General features: G+C 45.6%; 2 protein-coding genes across 8 annotated transcripts in view; one reads left to right on the top strand and one right to left on the bottom strand.

Annotated features, from left to right (window-relative positions):
* Positions 1–1,425: 1,425 nt before the first annotated feature.
* LOC142396306 (uncharacterized) lies at positions 1,426–21,216 on the bottom strand. The gene is made up of 7 exons (XM_075478871.1): positions 20,910–21,216; positions 20,738–20,795; positions 19,397–19,502; positions 8,836–9,948; positions 2,752–2,815; positions 1,802–1,926; positions 1,426–1,685 (listed from the first exon to the last, which is right to left on the bottom strand). The coding sequence occupies exons 2-7, from the start codon at positions 20,780–20,782 to the stop codon at positions 1,654–1,656; spliced, it is 1,485 nt and encodes a 494-aa protein (XP_075334986.1). The 5' UTR covers positions 20,783–20,795; positions 20,910–21,216; the 3' UTR covers positions 1,426–1,653.
* Positions 20,912–26,397, top strand: part of wdr4 (WD repeat domain 4) — a 27,163-nt gene continuing 21,677 nt past the window's right edge. For 2 of the 7 annotated variants that reach the window (XM_075478875.1, XM_075478874.1), the window contains exon 1: positions 20,916–21,371. In XM_075478875.1, the coding sequence (XP_075334990.1) occupies positions 21,289–21,371 (83 nt within the window). In that variant the 5' untranslated portion in view covers positions 20,916–21,288. Of the gene's footprint in view, positions 21,372–26,397 lie in introns of all 7 variants that reach the window. The other 5 variants (XM_075478878.1, XM_075478879.1, XM_075478873.1 and 2 more) reach the window with 5 other exon arrangements.

Raw genomic sequence — 26,397 nt, 5'->3', positions numbered from 1 at the left:
TCCATGGGAGTGCAGTCCAGCCTGTGGCCTCAAAGCATCCTCTGAGTTATCTCAGCTTCCTGAGGATCACCGGTTGATATTGAACATTGGGTTTATAGTTGGAGATCAGGAGAACCGGTTTGTGCTCTGATTTCCCTAATGGAGGAAGGACAGATTGGCTGTATGCATCTTATTTATCTGCACAGAATAAATCCAGTTTTTTCTGTTCTCTGGTGGAGTAGCTGACAAACTGTTGAAAGGTTGGAAGATCAGCTGAGAGGGAGACTTGGTTGAAATGTCATGAAATCGCTAAGATTACATTCTTATGTTGTGCTTCTATCCTGGCAGCATGTGAGCTGTTCATGTCACAAAGCTAGCTACCAGAAGAAAAGGTCAACTCTGCTGCTGGATAATATAGCTGTAAACTCACAGCCAGCAGAAATCCTCTCTGTCTGCCATCCTCACCCACCTCATCAGTCCACTCTGCTCATGTGTGCACCACTACCATTCTACGCACCAAGAAAACCAGAACAGAAGTTTCTCCAGCTCATTTACTTCTTGGCAAATTGTTCTTTGCTCTGCTGATGCAGGACTTTCCCTCCTTCTCTCCCGGATTAATCACCTGTTGCTGACCGTGCTCATTTCTAATCCTCCTGCTGTCCCAGTAAAGCCCCCTGCCCAAAATAAATCAATTCTACTGACAACTAAGCCAGCTTGGCAGTGTGGTGCATTTGGGTCCAAACACCACCCATTACACTCTCCTTTACAGTGACATGTTCAGGATTACACCATCTAATCAAGAAGCACAATGCCTCCACCTTTGAGAGGAGGAGGGGTGCTGGAGTCTGGTTTCTGCTCCTGCAGCCATGTTGCACTGAAACAGATCATACTGTATTCACAACATCCCTCCTGCTCCAACACGTCCATCTGGATGTGCAACAATCTCCCATTCCCTCTGAGGATCAATCTTTCTCAAACTTTTTTTTGAGCCCAACATCCACCCAATTTCCTCTTCCACTCATCAGGGATTTGGCAGATCCAAGCAGTAGTTGGGCTCAGTCAGCTGCTCCCAACTGTAAACAGTTTTTTTTTGGAATGATAGCTTATGACATGGAAAAAAAAAAAAAAGGAAAATAAGCAGCACAGTTTTTAAACCAGAGCTGAGAAATTATGCAGCCGCCCTGGGTTCAAGTCCCAGCCTGGGGCACTTTGCTGCATGTGTTCCCCCACTCTCTCTGCCCACTTTCCTGTCCAGCTACTTTCAAATAAAGGCCACTAGTACAGAAAAAAACAAAAAACCCACACAGTTAGTACAGTTTTCACAAGTCTCATTCTTTGGAGAGTATTTGGTGAATCTCTGAACACACATCTGACAACGTGCTCATCACATCAAGTCTTAAGCTATTTCGGATCTTTGAGGAGAAGGAAAAAGTCAGGCATCCAACAAACATTCCCTACTTTTTATTGGTTTTTTTATTAGCCATGATACATCTAGACAAGCTAAATTCACAGATCTAAGTTCACTCTTGGCTTTCATTACTGTAACATGTTTGGATTCAGCTCCATCTTCACACATAAAGCAAAGAGCAAACACACAGTTAATGTTCCACTACGAAGAAGAGATGTACAGGAAACAGAAGACAGTAGAAAAGTTCAGCTGCAGGGTGCTGATGTTCACTTCTGGGATACTTCATCCAACTTGGGCTCTGAAACATTCAAAGGAAAAGTCATTTTCTCTGTCTTTAAAATAAAATGCTGATGAAAACAGCTGCTGAGAACAGGAACCACACCACACACAGCTGTTGAGGAATAGTTCACTCACCTGTGAACTTGAACTCTGGGAAAGATGTAATGTCTCCACCACCGTAGAGTCTCTGAAGTTTTGCTATCTCTTCTGCCAATGCCTTCTCATACTCTGTACCTGCATCTACCAGCCCCCCTGCTGCCCTGGAACAGAAGACATGACAACACATTCTCCATTACAAGAGAACCTCGACATGATCGAAAGCTGTAAACTGCTGCTATAAAAATACAATGAAAGGAATTCAAGGAGTCATATTCAAGGAATATAGCAGATATCTTGAAGCTGCATTTCTGATGAATTATTGTTTAACATAATTTGGAGCAGTGAAAATAAAGTGTTAAAAACATTGCACTGATTTAAAAAGTCACTGATAATGTAGCAAACCAACAGCCCCAGCAGAAAAGACATGGGTTCAGTTTACTACAAATGTTGATGTCACTGAAACAAGAATGAAGTATGTGCAGCAATAATGCCATCAATTAGCCAAAATGTACAGTTTTACATTGAAAAGGGGGTTTTAAAGCTTATTTAATAAGGAGCTAGAGCAAGAAACTGAACCAACCCTGAAACAAGAGGATTGCAAGGCTGTCAAGATCTTAATATCAACCCTAATGGGGGAATATATTCACTTTGCAGTGAGGCTGATACTTTAGTTCTTATGATGTGCTCACTGCATCTGACACTGGAGATTTACAGGAAGACAGTTTCAAAGGGAAGTTCAGAACCAATTCTTTTTGTATCTTGTTATGACTCCATGACGGAGTTGTCCATTCTCCAGAGACCCAGGACCTGCTGCTGGTCTATTAAAGGGGCATCAGTCACTGAAAACCACACCATTGTTTGAGGGAAGAACTTTTCAGTTGGGCCTCTGAGTAAACTCTCTGTAATTAACCACAGCTAAGCGACAAAGTCCCTCAACTTTTTCAGACAACCCTCAAACAAATATTTTTCCAGGAGTAGTAACTTACTGGCTTTTTGCTGAATACTGGCGTATGGAGTCCAAGAATAGCTTCTGAATTGGGTCCATTTGAGCTTAAGAGTCACAGAAAAATAAACAAATAAATAATTGCTCTACACAGAAAAACACTCAACATTTTTGGATATCATTCATCCATTTGGCAACAACTAATACATCTGGTTTTAACTGTAACCATCATGCACAAAACTGCACCTGGAAGTGACACAGTTGCCAACTAAAGAGGTGAGATAGGAAAGAATGTGGGAAAGGTCAGTTACCAAGTTAAAAGTTGCTGTGATAGGTCATGCAACATAACAAACAACATATCCATAGTCTTGCTGTGAGATACACAGATGGGTGACAAATTAAAGCAAAACCTGAATAAATAAATAGAGAAACAGCCTATGCTATGCTTTCACACAGATGTGCTACGCCCTGCAAATTTGCTGTGGCACATAAAAATGCACAATAGACCAAGTATTCCGTCTAGAGAACAGGATTATTTAAAGAGGGATTATTGTTGGGGCTGTATTGTTGGAGCCGTATTGTTGGAGCCTTCAGTTAACCTTCTGATGACCATGTGACTTAAGCATTAGTGTGCTATAGGCCGCTTCAAAAACTAATTCACTCCCTTTGTCAGATTTCATATTTTGTTGCATAACTGATCATTTAAATGCATTGAAAATAATTGCATAAGAAATAGTTCAAATTAGTGAGGTTGAAGATATTTTTTTTTATTATTAAGCAAAAAGTACAGTCTGGATATGAATTAATCCTAAACCAACATCTGGTTTTGCCATTTACCTTAAGAAGTCAAGAATAAGTTCAAGTAAGTGTCACAAGTATGAATACACAGCTTGTGGGAATGGCAATGGCCATCAGTGAATCCGAATGCAGTGACCATCTTCCAATCTGAAGTTTGGTGGTTCCAATTCCCAGCCTCTGCATGTGTCCTTGGGCAAGAATTAATGTGCGATTGTAAAGAAGGGAAAAAGCCCAGAAAATATGTGCTTGGACAGAAGTGTTGGACGAAATTATGAAAACCCAACCAGTCTTTGTGTGTTCGTGGACTTGAACACTGATGACCATGTCCCTCGTAGATTCCTGTGGGAGGTGGTTGGGGGAGTACGGGACATTGGGCTCTTTGCTACCAACCATTCGGTGCCTGAAAAACAAGAGTGATAGCTTGCTTCCATGGCTGGATTAAGTCAGATTCATTTCTGGTGTGTTGGACACCGTCAGGACAGCCCTTCATGACTGATTTTGTTCATAACTTTTATGGACAGAAATTCAACACAGAGCAGAGGTCCTGAAGTTTTCCAGTTTGGTTTGCATAGGATTATTGCATTTTGCACATGATGTGGTCCTGTTGGCATGACCAATTGGAGACCTCCAGCAGGCACTGGGGTGGCTTGCAGCTAGTATGAACCAGTGGGAATAAATGTTAGCACTGACAAGTCTGAGGCCATTGTTCTCAGTTAGAAAAAGGTGGATCACTCACTCCATGCTGGGGGTGAGTCGCTGCCTGATGGAGAAGTTTAAGTATCTTGGGTCTTTGTTCCCGGGTGGGGATACGACAGAGTTGGCAGGCATATTTGAGTAGCATCTGCTGTGATGGAGATACTTTACCAGTCTGTCATGGTGAAGATGGAGCAAAGCCGCAAGATGATCTATGTTTCAACCCTTATGAGCCATAGGCTGAGACCAAAAGAACGAAATTGAGAACACAATTGTGAATGCTAATTGTGAAAGGAATTTCCTCTGCAGGTTATCTGGGCTCCCCCCAAGTTAAAGGGAGGGGAATTCGGTCATCATGGAGGGGCTCAGCATCGACTTGCTGTTAAGTGTGTTTGGGAACCTATTCAATTCAGTTTTATTTAGGTAGTGCCAAATCACAACAAATGTTATCTCAAAGCACTTCTCCCAGGTGAGGTGTTCAAACAAGTCCCACCAGGAGGAGGCGTTGAGGTAGATCCAAGATTCACTGCAGAGACTCTCTGCTAGCTAGGAAACATGTTTGTGTCCTCTGTAAGAGTTGGATGCTTGGGCTGGGGAGAGGGAAGTCTAACAATCTGTACTTAGACCGTTGGCTTTGCTAACTTGTGCTGGATCAGTGTCATAAAACATGTACTGGGATCTATAGTTAACATCTCTCTCTACCCTGGAGGGAATGGGGGTCTCTGGCTCTACACTCTCCATGTTCTCATCCTACCTGACAGATCACTCCTACCAGGTCACACTCAGAGGGTTCCACAAGGTTCGGTCCTGGGTCCTCTTCTTTTCTCCCTCTACACATCCTCTCTTGGTTCTGTCATCCACTCCCATAACTTTTCCTACCACTGCTATGCAGATGACACCCAGCTGATTCTGTCTTTTCCCCCTTCTGACACCCACTTGGGGAAAATCAGTGACCCGTTGGGTGACATCTCGGCGTGGATGTCGATGCACCATCTTAAGCTCAACCTGGACAAGACTGAGCTGGTGTTTCTCCCGGGGAAGGGATGCCCGTTCAGAGACCTGGCCATCACCATGGATGACTCCGTGGTGACGTCAACTCGGACCGCGAGGAATCTGGGTGTGACCCTGGACGACCAACTGTGGTTCTGGGCAAACATCGCATCAGTGACCCGTTCCTGCCGATTCCTCCTCTACAACATCCGGAGGATTCGCCCCTTCCTCACCGACAAGGCAGCACAGGTGCTCATCCAGGCTCTTGTCATCTCCCGCCTGGACTATTGCAACTTGCTCCTTGCTGGCGCCCCGGCTTCTGCCATCAGACCTCTGGAGCTGGTTCAGAAAGCTGCTGCTCGTCTGGTGTTCAACCTCCCCGAGTTCTCCCACACCACTCCCCTTCTCCGCTCTCTACACTGGCTCCCTGTAGCTGCAGCATCCAGTTTCAGACTCTGGTGCTGGCCTACAGGGCAGTGGAAGGAACAGCTCCTTCATACCTCCAGGCTGTGGTCCAGCCCTACACCCCCGCCCGACCACTTGGCTCTGCGGCCTCCAGGCGGCCGGTTGCCCCCCTCACTCAGCGGTCCCTGCGCACCATCCACACGGTCACGGCTTTTCTCTGTTCTGGCCCCCCGATGGTGGAACGATCTCCGACTTATGTCAGGACAGCTGAGTCGCTGCCCATCTTTGGCCGCAGGCTGAAAACCATCTCTCCAGGAAACACTACCCAGATCCGCCCTCTGAGGACATCACCTGCTTCCTCCCAGCTCCTTACGCACTTATTTGTTTCCTAAATTGTCTTCCCATTTGTCTAGGTACCTAACTTACTGCACTTACTCTAGCACTAGTTATGCTCTTAGCTGTTTGGTTTTAGAGAAATGCACTGATGATTTCTTGTGACCTGAAGTTCTTTTGCCTACCGATGTGGAACACACTTATTGTAAGTCGCTTTGGATAAAAGCCTCTGCAGAATGACCGTAATGTGATGTAATGTAATGTAACATTAAGTTGGTTCTCCTTTGGTCAACAATATCCGTTTCAATATGCTGTATAACTGAATCGGTCAAGTTGTAGATAGTGAAATTTTAATCCATTCCAAAACATTTTCAATCAAACAAGGATGGTTATCTCTGTAAAACTATCCAGAATAAGAGGTTTGGTTGATGTGCTATTTGACATCCAGAGTAATGCGATCTCCTCGATTAATTAGCCCAAGAATTTGACAAACAGAATATCAGTTTGACTCCATACGTTCTGTCTGCAAGATCAACAGTCATCCCATCTCAGAAAGTGAAAACTTTTTGAGGATGTGACCTAGAGAGAGTAATAATGGGATGAAGGAATTCTAGATTCAAAACCTTAAGTATACAGAATAAGATGGATGTTCCAACTGTGCTCAAGCATCTGCCGATGCAGGGCAAAGGAAAGTTCAGCAAACCATCAAAGAAATTCATCCACAGAGGCTTCCATGTTGAAGATGGCTTAGCAAATGTACCCGTACATCCCTAATCACCTGCAGAAGCCATACATCTGTCAGAAGAGAGGTCTTCTCACACATTTACAAGTGTGCAAGATGCCAAAGATACTAAAGAAATATAAGGACATAGAATGTTGTTATTTGCTTGTTCTCCAGAGTGGTACACACTGACATTTGTACACACCTCTCCTATACAGTTTTGTACAGAAATGGAAATACCAGTTGAACCTTGGACGATGACAGAAATGTTAAAGAAAATCATGAAATTCACAAGTGAAAGATACTGTGATTCTACAAGATAACAACACACCAAGAAACATGTGAAGGGTCATCAGAGAGGCAGAAGCTGGCCTGGTGTGAAAACTGAGGATTCTGGCGAATTATTGTGCTGAAATGATGAGCTAAGCAAGGCCGTGATAAAGGGTGAGCAATCTGAGCTGTGGAATGTTCTTAGTTATGGTAGCATTGTTGTTGGTCCTTTAGCTTTGTTCCACTGTGGAAAAGAAAAAAGTCAAAAAGGACAAAGATCTCCTTTGTGATAAAGGGAATCCAAGAGTTAAGATAATTAGGATTGCCCAGTGCACTGGTGTGGACTGGTGTCTGAGCTTTTCAACTGAGCTTCTTTGCTATTAATGGTTTTTGGTACTTTGTCCTCTATGTTGTGAAATATTTCATCATCGCTGGGTCAAGCTGACTTTCAACCAATAGGTATTGGATCAATGTATCCTCATAGAAGCCTGTCCGTTGTTAGCTTTTTGGAGGACTGCACTTCTGTCAGTCCATGTTGAAAAACTGGCCATCATCACGTGTAGAAGGATCATTGAAGCTATAACAAGGCTCTTAGAAGGAAGGACCAAAGTCTAGCCCTTGATGATGGGTCTCTATCCTAATGGGAGGGTTTCTACCATAATGGCAATGGTTGTGTTGCAGTTCAGGGGTTGCATTCTTCAAAAGCAGCGCAGCAGAGGCTGTTCCTTTTCACAAACTACTCCGAATTCAGCCAACAAATGCATTATTTTTCTGGGCTGAGAGCGCTACATCAGGTGGATCCTGAAGAACACGCTGCCACATTGTGGCCAAACACCTTGCTTAGTCACTTGATCATGGTTTCTCTTTTCATAAGTCACCCATCTGAAGGTTGACAGCAGTGTAATTGCAAAGCTGCCCAATTCTATTTTCACACACACATTTTAAGTTTTTTAAATGGATTCTTTAGGCCTCATTACTACATTTCTATACAACTTTAACTCCCCTCACAGCAACCGGGATGCAATCTCACCATGTGCTTTTACCAGGAAAGGGAAGGAAAGTTGTCATTCACTTTTAATTCATTACTAAAATACACCAGATCACACATATAAAGACGGATTGTATCACATGGTCCGTGGGATTCCCAGATTAGTGTGAGAAGTGTCTGATCGGGATGAGAAGTGTAAAGTAAACAAAGAGGACAGGTGATGACTACAGCTTTAAAAACTCCTTTGCCCATGAAAAAAGTGCAGGTAAGATAATCTTTAGCATTTCAATGAATAGTAGTTCCCTACCCTAACACCATTTGGAAACGGGCAGTACTGAGAATTACAATATTTTCTGTAATGTTGGAATATCTCTGGAGAAAGGGCAGGTAATATAAATATGGATGTTGAAATAAAAATAAATCTGTAAGGATGTAGTTTAAACAAATAATGAGGAAAAGGTGGGACAAACTAATAAGAACGAGAACCAAGACAGTCATGCAGTTACCACACAGGTATTAGTATTGTGAACATCGATGCCCATATATAAAGCAACCATAAATCTCAAGCCAAAATGCATGACATGAACGCATGCATCACACGAAAGGTAGGAGTTAAAACTGCATTAAAGATGGGGAAGGGTGTGTATGGCATGAAGTGGGTGAGGCTGAATGTTATAGGATAAAATGCAGTAACACTGAGTAACACTAAGGAAGTGTTAGGAACAAGTTGTGTGAAGCTAAGACATCAACAAAAAATAAAAATAAGTGTTGAATGTGTTTGTAATATCAAGTATTTTTTCAATTTATCCTTACAATAGTCAGAACACTTGACTACTCTTTGTATAAATAGTGATGTTTGCTGGTAGACTGCACGGTCCACAGAGGAAAAGAGAAGGATTGTGGGGGTATGGGGAGGTTGTAGTGTGTACCCTCAGATGTTTCAACAGGTTCAGCAGGGGCCTCCGCCTGCAGCTCCTCTCCTGCAACTTCAGATATGACTGGAGCGGGGTCAACCAGCTCCTCGCTACTTTTCTCCGTGGCACAAACTTCAGCTGTTGCTTCCGCCACAGCGGGCTCTGGAGCTGCCTCCACTGGTTTGGCTTCTGCCGCGGGCTCTGGAGCTGCCTCCACTGGTTTGGCTTCTGCCGCGGGCTCTGGAGCTGCCTCCACTGGTTTGGCTTCTGCCGCGGGCTCTGGAGCTGCCTCCACTGGTTTGGCTTCTGCCGCGGGCTCTGGAGCTGCCTCCACTGGCTTGGCTTCTGTCGCGGGCTCAGGGGTTGCCTCTACTGGCTTGGCTTCTGTCGCGGGCTCAGGGGTTGCCTCTACTGGCTTGGCTTCTGTCGCGGGCTCAGGGGTTGCCTCTACTGGCTTGGCTTCTGTCGCGGGCTCAGGGGCTGCCTCTACTGGCTTGGCTTCGGCCTCTACTGGCTTGGCTTCGGCCTCTACTGGCTTGGCTTCGGCCTCTACTGGCTTGGCTTCGGCCTCTACTGGCTTGGCTTCGGCCTCTACTGGCTTGGCTTCGGCCTCTACTGGCTTGGCTTCGGCCTCTACTGGCTTGGCTTCGGCCTCTACTGGCTTGGCTTCTGCCGCGGGCTCTGGAACTGCCTCCACTGGCACGGCTTTCACCACAGCTTCTGGGACTGCTTCTAAAGGGACTTCAGCAGCAGGAATAGCCTTGGCTGCAGGTACAGCTTCAACAACTGGCTCTGAGGCTCCAACTGGTATAGATTCTAAGACAGTTTCAGCTGTTGGAGCAGATTCAATTGTAGGTGCTGATTCAGCAACAGGTGTGACTTCAGCTGCTAAAGCAGGCTCAGTGATAGCAGCGTTAGGGGACTCGAGCACTGGGGCAGTGGCCTCTAGGTCAGAGGTAGGTGCAGCAGTGGTCAGAGTCTCTGTCACTGGAGAAACTGTGGCTGCAGCTGCAGCATCTGCTGCTGCAGTGGCAGCTGCTGCTGGAGAAACATCCTTCTTGGGAATCTCATATGTCTTGTGTTGAACAAGTTTCTCTATATCGAAGAACGTTTTAGCCTGGCTTTTGTCTAGGATGAAGGAGGAGGGCAAGCAGACAAAATGCATTAATTTTTTCTTTTTTGGAAATATATATTTGGTTTATCGGCAAAACATCCACTATAAACCCACATTACATGAAAACACCAATACCAGATGGAGAAAAAAAAACAAACAAACACCAAAATACTTAAGTATAGGTATACTGGGCAGTAAAAATTATATGAGAAGGAAAACGTCTTATGTCTATGAGTCAGAACGTGGATAGAGCTAATTTATTTTAGTACAGTTTCAATTCACAGATTCTGTGTCTTCTGTCTATGTTCCTGTCCACATCAGTCTGTGCATGTGGTTCCATTCATGAGGTGGTTTTGGGGTATCTGTTAAAGTAGGGACATTGTAACAAAAACAGCAGCTCTGGTCTCTATCGTGTATGGAATGATAAAGCCCTGTAACCTCCTTTTTAGCATTTCTCACTTGCAGTCAGACAATATTTCTTTATGTACCCAATTTATTTCAGTGGGTTTCTTTAAAAACACCCAACCTGAACGCCAGAAGCTCTGATACTGGTGGCAGGGAAGCTAGTCTTGGTCAGAACAGAGGTTCAGATTTCGTGAATGAAAGAAGGTAAAGGTCCACTTGTCTATGCAGTAGACCAATAATTTAAGGTATAAATTAAGTGATGTGCAGACCATAAACTGACCTTCAGTCGAATCTATAAAAAGGAACAGCAACAACAATACATACACATCAATATTTGCCAGGTGGATGAAAAGGTAAACGTGAGGGTGATGAACTGTGGTGCAAGCATCACTGAATAAAATTAACAATAAATGTAACAGTAAATAAATAAATAAATAACAGCAATGAAAACACAAACTGGGACAAAAAAAAATACATCTACCATATTCAATTCCCTGCTTATGTACAAGTTGACAAGAGTAATCATTTCAGGGAGCAACAAGTTGACAAGAGTATTGGATCAACGTATCCTCATAGAAGCCTGTCCGTTGTTAGCTTTTTGGAGGACTACACATCTGTCAGTCCATGTTGAAAAACTGGCCATCATCACGTGTAGAAGGATCATTGAAGCTATAACAAGGCTCTTAGAAGGAAGGACCAAAGTCTAGCCCTTGATGATGGGTCTCTATCCTAATGGGAGGGTTTCTTCCATAATGGCAATGGTTGTGTTGCAGTTCAGGGGTTGCATTCTTCAAAAGCTGCATTGGAAGGCCAATTGTGTTACAGCAGCGCAGCAGAGGCTGTCCCTTTTCACAAACTACTCCGAATTCAGCCAACCAATGCATTATTTTTCCTGGGCTGAGAGACCTACATCAGGTGGATCCTGAAGAACACACTGCCACATTGTGGCCAAACACCTTGCTTAGTCACTTGATCGTGGTTTCTCTTTTCATAAGTCACCCATCTGAAGGTTGACAGCAGTGTAATTGCAAAGCTGCCCAATTCTATTTTCACACACACATTTGAAGTTTTTTAACTGGATTCTTCAAGGGAAGGAATTTGGAATTGGCCCCAATCACTGGTTTGGCATCCTCTCAACACTATTCAACAGGCCTGCTTATTAGATACCTTTGTCTGACGTCCCCTCATCTAACAACTAATCAACACTTACTTCAGTAACATCAGGGGTGTCCAAACTCTTTTTATCTTATTTTGAACTATAAAATGTAAAAATGTGTCAGGGTTTAGGGTAGTTTGTGTTTTTTTTTTTTTCTTCCTCTAGGTGTGTTGTGGGTAGAATTGTTCCCGTCTCTATTTTTAGGAGAGCCTTGCTTCTTTTCTAAAGCTCCATCTTTGAAAACAGTTTACTCACCTTTAATTCTTTTCTGCTTCATCTCCTGAGAATGGTGTAAAGTCACTTTGTTTCCTCATTTCTGCACATCCTTGTGGGTCGCTGCCCTTTCTGGAAACTCACCTGCCTGCCCACTCTCTACAACTCCATTGCCACCAATGCTGGAATCAAGCTTTCCTGCTTACTTTCTCCCACGTAGCTCATACTGCAGATAAACAGTAAGAAGTATACACCCAGTTTTTCACTGAATTATAGTCAATCTCATGCTGCCTCTCTATTTACAGACACTCCCACCTGGGAGTCTCCCAGGTCTCATCACATAGCTGCAAGTTCCAGCCCAATCAGTCTTCCATCTGTTATCGTAAGAAGAAACAGTCTCTGCATATCAAAAGGGATGAAGGCTCATCACCTCCAACTGAACCTCTCTAAAACTGAACTGCTTGTCTTCCCAGCCAAACCAACCATACACCACAGCATCTGTATCCAAACTGAATCCCTATCTCTTGCACCATCAAAGATAGCTAGAAACTTGGGTGTCATGATTGATGACCAACTAACCTTCAAAGATCATCCGTTGCTCGATCATGCCGCTTCGCGTTACTAAACATAAGAAAGATCAGGCTGTACCTAAACCAACATGCCACCCAGCTCCTGGTGCAGGCCATGGTCATCTCCCGCCTTGACTACTACAACGCTCTCCTAACTGGTCTCCTAACTGGTCTCCTAACTGGTCTCCTAACTGGTCTCCCAGCCTGTGCTGTGAAACCGCTGCAGATGGTCCAGAACGCGGCAGCGCGTCTTGGGTTCGATCAGCCTAAAAGAGCACACGTCCCCCCTCTGTTCATTGAACTCCACTGGCTACCTTTAGCCGCCCGCATCAAATTCAAGTCCATGATGTTAGCCTACAAAGTCCTTAATGGAACAGCTCCCATCTACTTGAATGCTCTTGCAAACTCAGAATCCTAGCCTGGTTGTGCAAATGGTAAACACATTACAATCCATTCATGCCAAATTGTCACCCTCTCCATCTTCTGACATTGCAATTCAGGTTAATTTCCACATGCGACCCAGTTCCACCCACGACTGAGAGATTTGGTGGTAAGCTAGGCCACTGTGGGGGTCCTTGCTTCCGTGCACTCTATCATTCAAGCGTTCACCAAGAGCATTTCCAAACGATTATGCCAAGATATCTCTTTAACGCTGTTAACTCATTGGCTGCCAGCCATTTTCATTTCAGAGAGACCCATACTGCCAAGTGTTTTACAGTATTTTGACTGATTTTCCAAGACCCACAGAAAAGTGTGTCTTATGACTATGTACACACCGAAATTACCAAACGAAAGAGTAGACTCTCTTCTTTCATCAGGAAAAAAAAGTTTGTTTCTACCATTTTCAGTCCTTTAGTAATAGACAGTAGAACATAGGTTGGTTTCACCAAAAACAGCTGTTTGACCCAAAAAAACGGAGAAAACACGCTTCTTCTTTTTTTGTGCAAAGTGGCACTGCTGCCACCTTGCGGGTAATTTTGCCAGTATATTCTCTGTTTAGTGTTTACAAGCCTAAGATTTAGTGACAAACTCCGCTAGATTGTCCCCCAGCCCGCTCCGTTAAAAAACGCAATTGACGAAAGAGTTAAAAGATTGCGCCCTTAAGTGGGCAGAGGCATATTCAACCATGAACCCTTTGAGTCAGTATCTTATGACTGTTTCAACAAAAACTTCAAATCTGTATTTGACCACCCCCTTTGTGAAGAAGTGGCTCTGCAGCTGTTTAGTCTACCTCAAGCCACTAAGTCAGTGGCAAAATTTTCTGATGAGTTCAAATTTTTGGCTGCTGAGTCTTGTTGGGAAGAGAAGGCTTTAAAAATGTGAGTTTTACTGTGTATTAAATGAGCAAATAAGAGACAAGCTGGCCTCCCATGATGAAGCTAAACATTTTGAGGATTTAGTAGCACTAGCTTTCAGAATTGAAAATCGCCTCTGGGCGATGCGTGGAGCTCTCCCTTTAAACATCCTGAGGAGCTGATGCAGATTGGTTGTGCCTGTCACGATCATGCTTTGATGTGATGTTTGTTTTGGTTTCTGAGCCTTAGGTGGGGTTGTGCAGGTTCCAGAAACTCCGGGGCGGAGTCTGGTCAGCTCCTGCTCACACACCTGTTCCTCATCAAGGCGTCTTCTTAAGGACCTGCAGGAGCAACCAGTCTTCGCCAGATTGTCACTTCATAGTGTGGTAATTCGGATGATTCCCATGCTTCCTTGAGAAAATCTCTTTCGTGTTACTTACCCTGCCTCCTTGTCCCAGCCGTCTTCCCCGTTGTTTTCCTTGCTCTGACTTTGAGACTTTGTCTCAGCAATCCTTGTGGACGCCACAACTATCTACCAGTCTTGTCTTGTTCACGAGTGAGGGACGAATGGAGCAGGAGATTGACAGGTGGATCGGTGCGGCGTCTGCAGTGATGCGGGCTCTGCACCGGCCCGTCGTGGTGAAGAAGGAGCTGAGCCAGAAGGCGAAGCTCTCGATTTACCGGTCAATCTACGTTCCTATCCTCACCTATGGTCACGAGTTGTGGGTAGTGACCGAAAGAACGAGATCGCCAATACAAGCGGCCGAAATGAGTTTCCTCCGCAGGGTGTCTGGGCTCTCCCTTAGAGATAGGGTGAGAAGCTCGGTCATCCGGGAGGGGCTCGGAGTAGAACCGCTGCTCCTCCGCATCGAGAGGAGTCAGATGAGGTGGCTCGGGCATCTGGTGAGAATGCCTCCTGGACGCCTCCCTGGTGAGGTGTTCTGGGCCCGTCCCACTGGGAGGAGACCCCGGGGAAGACCCAGGACACGTTGGAGAGACTATTGGCGCTTTTCCACTAGCTCGGCACGGCTTGGTTTGGTTGTGTTTCCATTACAACCGAGTATACTTCGTGCCTCCTCGACGTGGGCGGGATTGTCGTAACACGGCTGCGCGACCGGAACAACAACAACAACATACGAGGAGGATAGCATGGAGGACATGGAGGCGCTCGTGTTGCTGCTCGCCCTGTGGCTGCTGCTCACCCTGTGGCTTTTTGTCGCACAGAAGGCAAGCGAAGAGAGCCAGAGAAGACTCCTGGCCACCAGACAAAAAAGTATTGAAAAGTGACGACACTCATCGGCCAATCAGTGGAAGGCTGACGTCACGTTTTAGTAATGCTACGGCCCGCTTGGAACCAGGGCTGAGGTGATACGGAAAATCTACCCGGTTGCAGGTACTGCGTGATAGTGGAAACACGCAATAGCATGCCGAGCCGAGCCGAAGCGAGCTGGTGGAAAAGCGCCATAAGTCTCTTGGCTGGCCTGGGAACGCCTCGGGGTCCCCCCAGTCAATTCCCACCGACTATGACCCTGCTTCTGCCAATACCATCTTGCCATCTCCCTGTGATGTAGAAGCAGAAAAAATACGTCCCTTTCAATGTAATCGACTGGGTGCACACAGCTAGGTTCGCCTGCCGCCCTGGGGTAAGCCGGATGATCTCCCTCCTAATGTGGTCCTTCTGGTGGCAGTCTTTAGAGAATGATGCTTGAGAATACGTCCTGCCTTGCTCTGTATGTGCCAGAAGTAAAAGTAGGACACAACCGCCTGCAGGTTCAGCACTGTCCTCTACCCACTCTTATGCCCCTTTTCCACTGAACATTTTTGTAACAGTACGGCTCTACACGGTACGACTCTACCCTGATTGGGAGCTTTTCCATTGCGGGTTGAAGGTGGGACCCGTTACGATTTTTAGTACCGGCTAGTACCTGCTTCAGAGGTGGGTCTAGTCGGTACTAGCCGATACTAAAACGTCACGTGATCAGTGCTGTCCACTGATTGGTCAGGTGAAATTACGTCATACACGCGACGAAGCCCGGGGAGCTTTAAATAATCACCCGCCATGTATGAAAACACACCTGCCAGAGCAACAGAGAATAAACAGAATTGCGAATATGGAAGACCAGAGAAGGAAAGCCAACCCATGGACAGTGAGCGAGGTGTAGACCTTTCTGAGTGTGGTGGCTGAGGACCGCATACAGAAGGAACTGGATGGAGCGACACGAAATGAGAAGGTGTTCCAGGATATAGTCAAGCTGATGGCTAGCCATGGCTATCACCGGAATTCTCAGCAGTGCCGAGACAAGCTGAAGAGTGATTACCCGCAGGTAAAGGACCACAACAGCCGGAGTGGGTCAAACCGAAAGACATGGAAGTGGTTCGACCAAATGGACGGCATTTACGGTCACCGCCCGGCGAACCGTGGCAAGGAGAGTGGCGTGGATACGGCGACGTCTTTGTTGGAGGCGATGGAAAATGGTAAATGTTTTTCTTATCCCCTTGGTGCAACGCTTATATCTTAACAAACGCATGTTCAGTCTTTAACTTGTGTAAAAAGTTACACAGGTGTCTCATGTAAGTTATTCTGAGTGAGCTAGCAAACAACGCTGTTTTGGAAGGTAAGCACAGTGTCTCACCTATGCGGTTACGTGTATGCGTTTCGTATGTTCACACTTTATTTTTTTTTCCCCTCAAGACTCGGTTTGTGCAACCGATGAGTGTTCGGTTGCTGAGGTCAGCGAAGATCTTCCAATCCCGCAGGCTTCAGAACCGACACTGGTTTGGCAATCTGCAGCTGAGGCAACAGCTGCTATCTGCATTCCACCGGCACCAACACTGGCGTTGACGCCTGTATCTGAGACTACTCCTGCTGTTTACTTTAGAACTGTCTTTTTTAATAAAGAGCTTGGTTTAACTAAACAATATGAATTGTCAACTGCATTACACTCCATCGTCGTGTTTACTTTTGACTAACCGCGGAGTGACACTTTGTAGTTGCATGAAACCGACGTCACGTTAGTGGTGAACGGGCCGACTTCGCCCACTTCCAGGTCACGGTTTGTGTGGAAAAGGAAATGGTACTGGTGCCGTGCCGTGTAGTGTAGTGTCGTGCTATATCGAACCGAGTAGAGTAGGGCTAGCTCGGCAATGGAAAAGGGGCATTAGTCGCCCTTGTTCACATGTTGCTCTGGACTTTGTTACCGGTTCCCCCCTTCAGAAGGCAACACAGTAATTTTCACTATAGTTGACAGATTCTAGAAACAAGCAATAGATAACTTACTGATACTAATGAGAAGGGTGATACTGAGATCTGGATTTCAGTACACAAACTAGGGCTGAATGATTATGGAAAATAATCTAATTGCGATTTTTCGCACCAATATTGCGATGCGATTATTTAAGGACTTTGTCTTCTGTATTATTAAACAAAGACAAGCAATACATCATATAGTATGGCCAAAACTATATTACATTCATTTTAAACTGTTCTTTCCTGGAAGACAGACCTCTGTTATGATGACATGAGGTGATGCATGAATTGATGACTGACATTTTTATTTAACAAAACAGTATATTTGAACATACACAGTAGTATATTTTGAGCTTACAAACATCTGAGCATAAAGTGCTGACAAGGAACCCTGGTGTAAACATTAAAATGAAAGTCAGTACAACTTGCCGAGTAACGTTACTAGGATTATTCTGCACACTGCTTGATTTTTTAGCCATACACACACTGTTTTGTGCTGCGTTTTTAGGTGCTGGTAAAGGTTGGTAGTGTTGGCCCGTGATGTACCAACGCTGACCAGGCAGGTTTTACACAGTACCTGACTCTGTGCAACATCTTCTTTCTTAAAACCAAAATAGTCCCACACGACTGATGTGCAGTTCCTCTTTGAAACTAGCATCCCCGCAGGGTCTGGTTCTGTTGAGCCTGAGGCCATTGTGTAGGTTACAGCTTTGCTTGCGAGTTCTCTCCGGTAGACTGTTTCATAACTTTGCTCCCCGTGTCACATGACCAGAGTGCAGCCTCTGTGGTTAGACAGTCTCGTTTGATCATATCACATGTTTTACTCGCGCATGTCACGTGAACAGAGTATAATCGCAGCCTTTGCGATTAGAAAATTGCACTTGGTCATATCGCGATATTATTGCAAATGCAATATATCGTTCAGCCCTAACGCAAACCAGGTCTGGCTTGAGAGCAGTGACTGACATGCATAAAATGTCATATAAGCAAAGTCACTTCGTCTTGACCTCACGTGACTCTTGGACGTCTGCTCACACAAATATGTGGAGCTGGATAAGCTCAGCATTTTTTCTGCAAATGTTCATTTGTCTGGAAAACTTATTTTATCCAGTTGGTGGTAAAAAATGCACAAGAGAGAGCTGTTGGTGTCAGCCGCTCAATTTGTTGTCACACTGAAACTAAATCGGCTCCAGCTGCAGCTGAGGAAGAGCATTGTCAGGGTGCACAGTGAAGGGAGAAGACAACAGTAACACATCCTTTTCAATTGCTGCAAAATTCTGAAAGCGGTCATCAAACTTTAGCGGATGCAATGGCTGCTGCATACCTCTTACTCATTGCACCAGTATTGGAGAATACCAAAGATGGAGAATGCCTGGTGTTGGGCTGTTTGTGAGAAACGTTCCTGGAAAATTAGCAGCTTGGTTCCAATGGTCTTGATTTGGGCATTAGTTGGCTTACCACTGTGTCTTGCTCTTGAAGGCTTAAATTCAGTACATTCAGACGTTTCGTTATGACAGCCAAAAAAGCCAAATCTGCCAGTCATATGGTATCTGACAGTTCTGGCATCCATTATCAATTTTCAACCTGAGAGACAAAGATCGCTGCAGTACAGATCCCATACTGAGTCACTTCACATCATTGTGATGTAGTGTGTGTATATATATATATATATATATATATATATATATATATATATATATATATAAACTGTCAGTGGTATAGTGCTTTACAGCGAGTCAAATTAACGTTTAGCACAGAGAACTGAATAATGATGCAACAGAACAGTATGGATGATCCACTTCAGACCTGCCTGGATGGAATATATCCCTAGCACTTCCATCAGTATGCCACCCTTTTCTTTCAAGAACTGGTGATTTTGTCTATCCATCTAAAAATGATATAGAAATGATTATCATGTATGGTGTGGTAGCTATGATTGTGATAATATGAAAATACTGTTACTGGGCAGGGTTAGGGTACTGGGTAGTTTGCCTGCTACAGGTGGTTTGGCTAACTCAAAGTTTAGCTACGGATAGTGTGAAGCTCATTTTGGGGATTTTACCACAATACAACACCACAGTCGAGCTCTGCTCTTCCTGCTAATGTGGAAAACACAGCATTTCCATACTTTAGAAAATGTTGTACTTGTAGTGTCCTCCAAGCAGGTCTCTGAATATCCTCCATTCTAGCTTTTGCATGTCTGTTTGAAGGGGATAGGACATCAGGTAATACATAAAGAATTCAGTGCCCTCTGATGCTTATAGTGGAATCAATTCTAGACTTTCAAAATCAGAAGGAAGGAAACAAAAACAAACAGACGACAGCTGTGGGGGGTAACGTGGCTGTAAGTTGTTGTGCTTGTTTTCTTTGCCTACTAAGAACTTGGACAGAAATTTAAACTTTTTTGTTCTCAATACATATCAGAATTGAAAAAAGAAATATATTTCAAAGTGAATAAGCTATTCTCATCAAACTAACATCAGGTTTATTCCTCCATCAGAACAATGATGCTTGTACCACAGTTCAGTTAAGGGCTCAGCCATGTTGTGACAGCAGCAGACGCTCTGGAGGACGTACCTGTGCCGTTCTTTTTGCCAGACTTCTTGGATCCCCCGGATTTTGTGCTGAAAGCCACGACTGCAGGCGCTCTGCTCAAAGTAACCCAGCTCTCAGCCTGCAAACACTGACAGCACACAAACACCACCAAGCTTCAGTCGGAGGAACATCCTTCTTTAAATATGCTGCATATTTACAGTTCTCAACAAATGAGGCTGATATCAAGCATCACAGAAAATGAGAACCCAGCTGATAATCAGGTTTCACTGCATTGACAACTGATTTTCTATGTTGTGCCATTTTAGTACAAAATGGGGAGGATTCATCCCTCCATCAGACCTGCTGCCACTGATTTTCAGCCCACTTCTTGTGTCCTTTGGCCCAGCTCAGCCTTTTCTCCCCGTTTCCCTTCCTGAAGAACGGCTTCCTGACAGCCACCCTTCCATGGAGCCCATTTCTGATGAGGCTTGGGCCAACAGCAGATGGATCAGCTGAAGGTCCAGATGCATCTCTCAGCTCCTGTGTCAGGTCTTTGCTGGATTTCTTCCTCTTTCTTAAGGACATCACTTTCAGATCCTGTTCATCTGCTGGAGATAGTTCTTTAGGCCTGACACTTCTTCTTTTGTCCTCCACTTGTCCAGTTTCCTCAAATGTTTTAAGGACACACTGCACACCATGCTGAGATATGCCAAGTTTTCAGCTAACAGCTCTTTGGGAATCACCTTGTTGCTGCAGAAATCCTGTTTTCTGTCTGTCACACTGTGTTATCTTTGCTGTTTTTCACACATGCAGCTAAAGAAATGGGAACAAATGATGTGTCTCTGTGACAGGCTGCTGGGAACAAAGAGCCTAAAGATCCTGTTTAAAACGGCTTCTTTGCTAAGAAGAAAAATGAGGACTGTCTGTAGGTCAGGACTGTAGGTCATTGAGATTTTCTAAATGACTGCCTTTAATTAAGTTTTAACAAAAGAAAAACGCTGGGATTTTAATGTCTGCACAGTTGCCATTGTGGTCAGAGTTTGGTTGTAGGAACAGACACTTGCACAACCAGGCTTCCTGTGTAAGTAAATCCCAGCTGGCAGGCCTGCTCTCAGAAAGTCACATTCCAGCTCAGAGTTGGAGCCCTCATGTCAGCTTTAAACCTGCTCCTCTCCGTCAGCAGGGTGTGCTCAGTCAGATTCATTTGTACCTCTTTTCAGGAGCCCGTAGGATCACCAGGCCTGGTTTTACAAGCCAACACATCAACAACATGTTGGGGAACTGGGAGTTGGCTCCAGGCAGCTCCAGTTGGCTTCAGTCTGCACATCAAGTCCAAATTCATTTCCAATATAAGCACAATATGAAGGAATACATTTCTATTACCTTGACACAGCTCAGGCGTCCAATCCTCAGCAGGGAAGCGGCCATTTTTCTGTACAGCCTGTGTGCATGAAGAAAAAGACTCAGATTAGTCCCCAGTCAGTGGAACATCTGCAGCTGCGCTGTGAGCAGATATGAGCAGAAATGAGCAGAACTGGTCAGAGGGGGCTCAGACCGCAGCGCTGTGATGATGGTGGGCTAGCAGTCCGGCTCTGGTGGGCAGCCTGGAGTCGACCCGGATCAGAGGAGGTTTCACCTTTTATGTAACACGCCACAGTTACGCCCCCTCCCTCACTGAAAGCCTCCCCCCACCGTTTATGAACGCGCTGTTTGTAAATGACGGCTCACGCCTCGCGCACGGGCAGCACCGTCACGTTTAATTGATCCGATCGATCAGAAAACTGCGCGTGCTCGCTGTGTGATGGAAATCTGAGCGTGTGTACATTCTGTTCCATCAGTGGGGGTGTGTGTGTCGTGACCGTTTCATCTAGTGACGTGTTTTTCACGCGACCTAGAAGGCTGCGTCTCCGCGTGGGTTAGCGTCGCGTGCAGCCATGACTGCTGTGGGCTTCTGTGGACGCTGGTTCCTCTTCAGCTGCGACACCAAGCTGGTGGCCGTGCACACCGGGCAGAGCAGGTGGGTCAGAGCAGGTGGGGTCTGACTGTAGACAGACTTTAAATGATTTCCAGTCAAGTTGTAAATGAGACAGATCGTGATCCTTGTGTTTTAAAATGCACCCGCACCCTAAGCCTAACCCTATCTTCATTTCTGGTCGTTTTAGCTTGATTTATGATTTATGAAATGAACAACTATCTGTACATGCAGTGAGTTAAAGTCTTTGTGGGATGAACAGAGCAACCTGTTGTAAAAATTGTCTTTGTTCTTAGACATTATGAATGAATAAGTCCTCAGTACTTTTCCATGATGACCTAAAGTGATCCAGGAGTAGAAAGACAAAACATTTAGGAAAGCAAGGGCAGATTCACACACACACACATTGTTTTGGGCTGATCCAGAGAATATGACAAAGCATGTTGAACCTACTCATGTCCAATCATACTCGGTCGAGTGCGAGTCCAACCTATGAGACTAAATACAAATGATACCCGGAAATCGTGGCTCTGTCTGACGGATTCCTGCGAGAGTTCTGTCATACCGAGACCAGCGCTGAGATGCTTCACTTGTTGCCATCAATTAAAGACTTCATTTTCACTTGAATTACTCCGGTCCGTTCTTGAGCTCCCAACTAAAAGAACCGAATCTAACAGTGTGGAGGATGTGGACAGCCACACATGCCTCAGATGGAAGGCAACATCCTGTCAACTGAAGCAGGAAGCTAACAGGGAACTCTAGCAGCTCCATTAACTCACATACCGGTATATACTAACAGCAGAGTTCTATCTGCGGGTTAACACAATGAAATGTGGAGCAACAGAATAAAGCACTCAGCTTATCACCCAGGGGCATCCCTGAATATCTTCAAGAAACTGTAGAAACTACAGACTGTAAACTGTAGCTGTATCCAGCTGTGCAGAGAGCATCTCCTGTCCTGCACTGACCCTGAACCTCCATCTGTGCCTGCTCTCTGTCTGCCCTGTCCCCTCTGACAGTCTGACTGGTGGCTTCCTTCTATGTAGCTTATAGTTAGCTTTGATGTTAGCTGTAATGTTATATATGTAGCTTATAGTTAGCTTTGATGTTAGCTGTTATGTTATATATGTAGCTTATAGTTAGCTTTGATCAGGAATGGCAACACGTTGTGATGGAGGTGGTCGCTTTGGTGTGACCTTCTGTTCAGATGTGGGTCCTGTGTAGCCGAGATGTAGTATGGGTCAGGATGGGCAGGTGTTGGTTTGCCGTCTGGAAAGCGGCGGGAGCAGACTCGGTCATGTTTCTCGTTCACCCAGTTTTTCTTGTCTTGGGATCAGTTTTGTTCATGAGTTTGTTCCATCTTCTTCTGCCATCAGAGTTTATCTTGTCAGTGGGGAATGGGTAGAGTTGGAAGGGTTGGGGACGGTCACAAGATCCAAGTGCATTTTTGGTACCATGTTTTTGGCAGTCCTCTGAGTTCCACTTTTCTATTTGAAATGTTCCATTACTGCAGCCAACTACTGCACAGAGCAGAGAGAGAGAGAGAGAGAGAGAGAGAGAGAGAGAGAGAGAGAGAGAGAGAGAGAGAGAGAGAGAGAGAGAGAGAGAGAGAGAGAGAGAGAGAGAGAGAGAGAGAGAGAGAGAGAGAGAGAGAGAGAGAGAGAGAGAGAGAGAGAGAGAGAGAGAGAGAGAGAGAGAGAGAGAGAGAGAGAGAGAGAGAGAGAGAGAGAGAGGAGAGAGAGAGAGAGAGAGAGAGAGAGAGAGAGAGAGAGAGAGAGAGAGAGAGAGAGAGAGAGAGAGATAGATTTAAAATGTCTTTATTTAATACCGTTTACCCATCATATATTATCACAATACAGCCACTGCACAGAATCAACCCAACTCCACCTATACATTCATACTCAGCTCCCCATCCTCCCCAACCCCACACAACAATCCCCACACACACCAAATGCCTAAAAATGTCTCCACATCGTTTACCAAGCGATAATACGTGAACTCCACCTTGATTCGACCTCTAACCATCCCCAAAAAACTCTCCAAGGGGTCCACAGACTCCAGGCCCAACATTTTCTTCTTTCGGGTCAGCCAAATGGCCAACTTTGCCACACCCACTAGGAAGTTGACCAGACAGACCTCCTTCTTGAACTTGGCATTATATTTAGGGCCACTAATAAGAAAGATTCAGAGAAACCCTCCCCAAACCCTCCCAAAGCCACCCTAAACCACTGAAAAAGACCCTCTAACCTTTCACATTGCAAAAACAAATGGATTCGTGACTCCTCCTCCCCACAGAATGGACAACCCGTCCCCACTGCTGGATTCAGGTGTGCCACATGTCTGTTTGTAGCTATCGCCCCATGAATAAGCCTCCACTGCAGATCAGCAGTACGCTTCTCAATGGGAGGCTTGTACAGGGACCTCCAGCACCCCCTAGAAGGGAACCCTGGCCCAAACACTTCTGACCACCTCCATGCCCCAACACGCTTCAACACCCTCTGATGGCCCACCTTGACGCCCAGAGTGTACAACTCCTTCTTACTGAGGCTTACAAAGGCTCTTTGTTCATCAGTATTCACACACATCAGACTCGCCCCATGGTCTTCTGGCGAGTCCACTACTGCAGCGGACACCTCCACCATGGGGAATCTAAATGTGCTCTTCCAGTCTGGACCCGACCCGCCAGTCTGTAGCACGTCTCTCCAGGCACCCGGTAGTGCTCTCTGGATCTCCGTCAGGATCCCCTCAAGGACCCTCAGCGAATGCAGTCCAGTCACCCTCTGCAGCTGGTTGGCTGTTATCCATACATCCCCCTCTCTCAAGTGTGCCAGAACCGTACATCCGGCAGCAGCAAACCGGCTTCGGACACTGGCAGATGCGAGGAGCCTGCTCTTCAACCAAGGGTTAAAAAACAACGGCTCTCCCAAAATCCAGTCCTTTACAGAACAGTTGGTCCTCTGCACCTTGAAGGTTGACATCCACGCCTTGATCATTGTGCGATAGACCGGAGGAAGCCCACCACAGTACGCCTCATGGCCATCTAGCAAAAACAATTGCCGGTCATAGCTCATCGGTGTTGACTCTCTCAAAAGGAAAAGAGCAACTGGCCCCCACACCAAAGCATCCTCGTAGAGTAGTCGCTGCGCCGCATGCAGTCTGAAGGCAAGCACACGACTGTGAATGTCCACTAAGCCCTGCCCTCCTTCACCTACTGGCAGGTAAAGCACTGGTGCCGGGATCCAGTGCTGCCCAGACCAAAAAAAATTGTTCAACCTGCGTTGGAGCTCCCTGACCAACAGCTCGGGTGGGTCCAGGACTCCAAACCTATGCCAAAGCATGGAGGCGGCCAGGTTATTCGTAACCAGAACTCTACCCCTGTAGGACAGCTCAGGTAATAGCCAATGCCATTTAGACAACCTAGCTGACACCTTCTCCAACAACCCCTCCCAATTCCTCAGTTGAAAGGTAGGAACCCCCAAGAAGACCCCTAACACCTTAAGCCCCTCCCTCCCCCACTCCAGCCCCCCAGGGAGAGAGGGTGGGCCATCGGTGCCCCACTTCCCCATTAAAAAACCTTCACTTTTAGACCAGTTTACCATGGCTGACGATGCTTTCCCATACGCTTCTAATGCCCCACACACAAAATCAACATCCCCCTGATGAAAAATAAAGGCAGTTACATCATCAGCATAAGCTGAAACACTACACATGGCCCCCTTAGGATCTCCTGGAACTACAAACCCCCTTAATCCCCCCCTGAGCTTATTCAAAAGTGGTTCTATGGCCAGGGTATACAGCTGACCTGACAGTGGACACCCCTGCCGTATGCCACGTGTTAGTTTGATAGGCCTGCTTACCCCCCCTCCCACTTTAAGCATAACAGATGCCTCATTGTACAATAGTCTTAACCATGCTAACATCCTTTCCCCAAAACCAAAAACCTTCAACACATTAAACAGATAATCATCAGATAATCATGATTGACCCTGTCAAAAGCATTACGCTGATCAATAGATATAAGTCCCACATCAATGTCTTTGATTTGTGCACAGTCAATGACATCTCGCACGAGAAACAGATTATCCATTATTGTACGCCCTGGTACACAGTACGACTGATCCTCATGGACCAGGACAGACAAAAAGTTTTTAATTCTGTTTGCCAAGCACTTGGAAAAAATCTTATAGTCCAAACACAATAGAGACACTGGCCTCCAATTCTTCAGTAACCCCAAATCCCCTTTTTTGGGTAGGAGTGACAGCACAGCACTCCTGGAGCTTATTGGTAGTCGTTGCTCCCTGAAACACTCCTGCAGCATGTCAAAATAGTCCTGTCCGATAATTCCCCAAAAGTTCTGATAGAAGTCGGCTGACAAACCATCAATTCCTGGTGCCCGCCCCTTTGCCATTTGTTGGACCGCCTCCGTCAGCTCCTGGAAAGTCATCACCTGGTCCAGGGCACTCCTGTCCTCCAGGCTTAGGACGGGGAGGCCCTGGAGCAGCTGCTCAGCACACCGAGGGTCACAGTCTGTTTTACTGTACAGCTCCCCAAAAAAATCTATCGCCATGTCCCTCATCTCTGAGGGATTAGAGGTTATAGTTCCATCTTGCCGTTTAAGGAACGCCATATACTTCTTCTGTGCTGCCTTTTTCTCCAGGTTGAAAAAATAAGAAGTTGGAGCGTCCATGTCCTTTACAGAGGAGAACCTGGCTCTCACCAGGGCCCCCTTAGCTCGTTCATGCAAAAACGAACTCAGTTCTTTCTTTTTTTCATTAATGTCCACAAACTCAATCCCCTCCCCGCCCACCTCAATTCTGCTAATCTCCCCCTCCAACCTTTTTATATTCCCCTTCAATATGGCAGTGGCATTACAAGTATACTTCTGACAGAACAACCGTATTTGAGTTTTCCCTACCTCCCACCATTGACACACTGTCTCAAAATTACCCCTCTGCGCCCTCCAGATTCCCCAAAAAGCAACAAAATTTTCACAAAAAGTGTTGTCCTGCAAGAGTCTATTATTAAAGTGCCAATAATACTTTGGCCTTGGCGATGTTGATAAACAAAACCC

Source organism: Odontesthes bonariensis, chromosome 12, assembly GCF_027942865.1.
Source record: "Odontesthes bonariensis isolate fOdoBon6 chromosome 12, fOdoBon6.hap1, whole genome shotgun sequence".
Taxonomy (NCBI): Eukaryota; Metazoa; Chordata; class Actinopteri; order Atheriniformes; family Atherinopsidae; genus Odontesthes; species Odontesthes bonariensis.
Note: the sequence above shows the minus strand (reverse complement) of the source record. Positions and strands in the feature narration are given on the sequence as shown.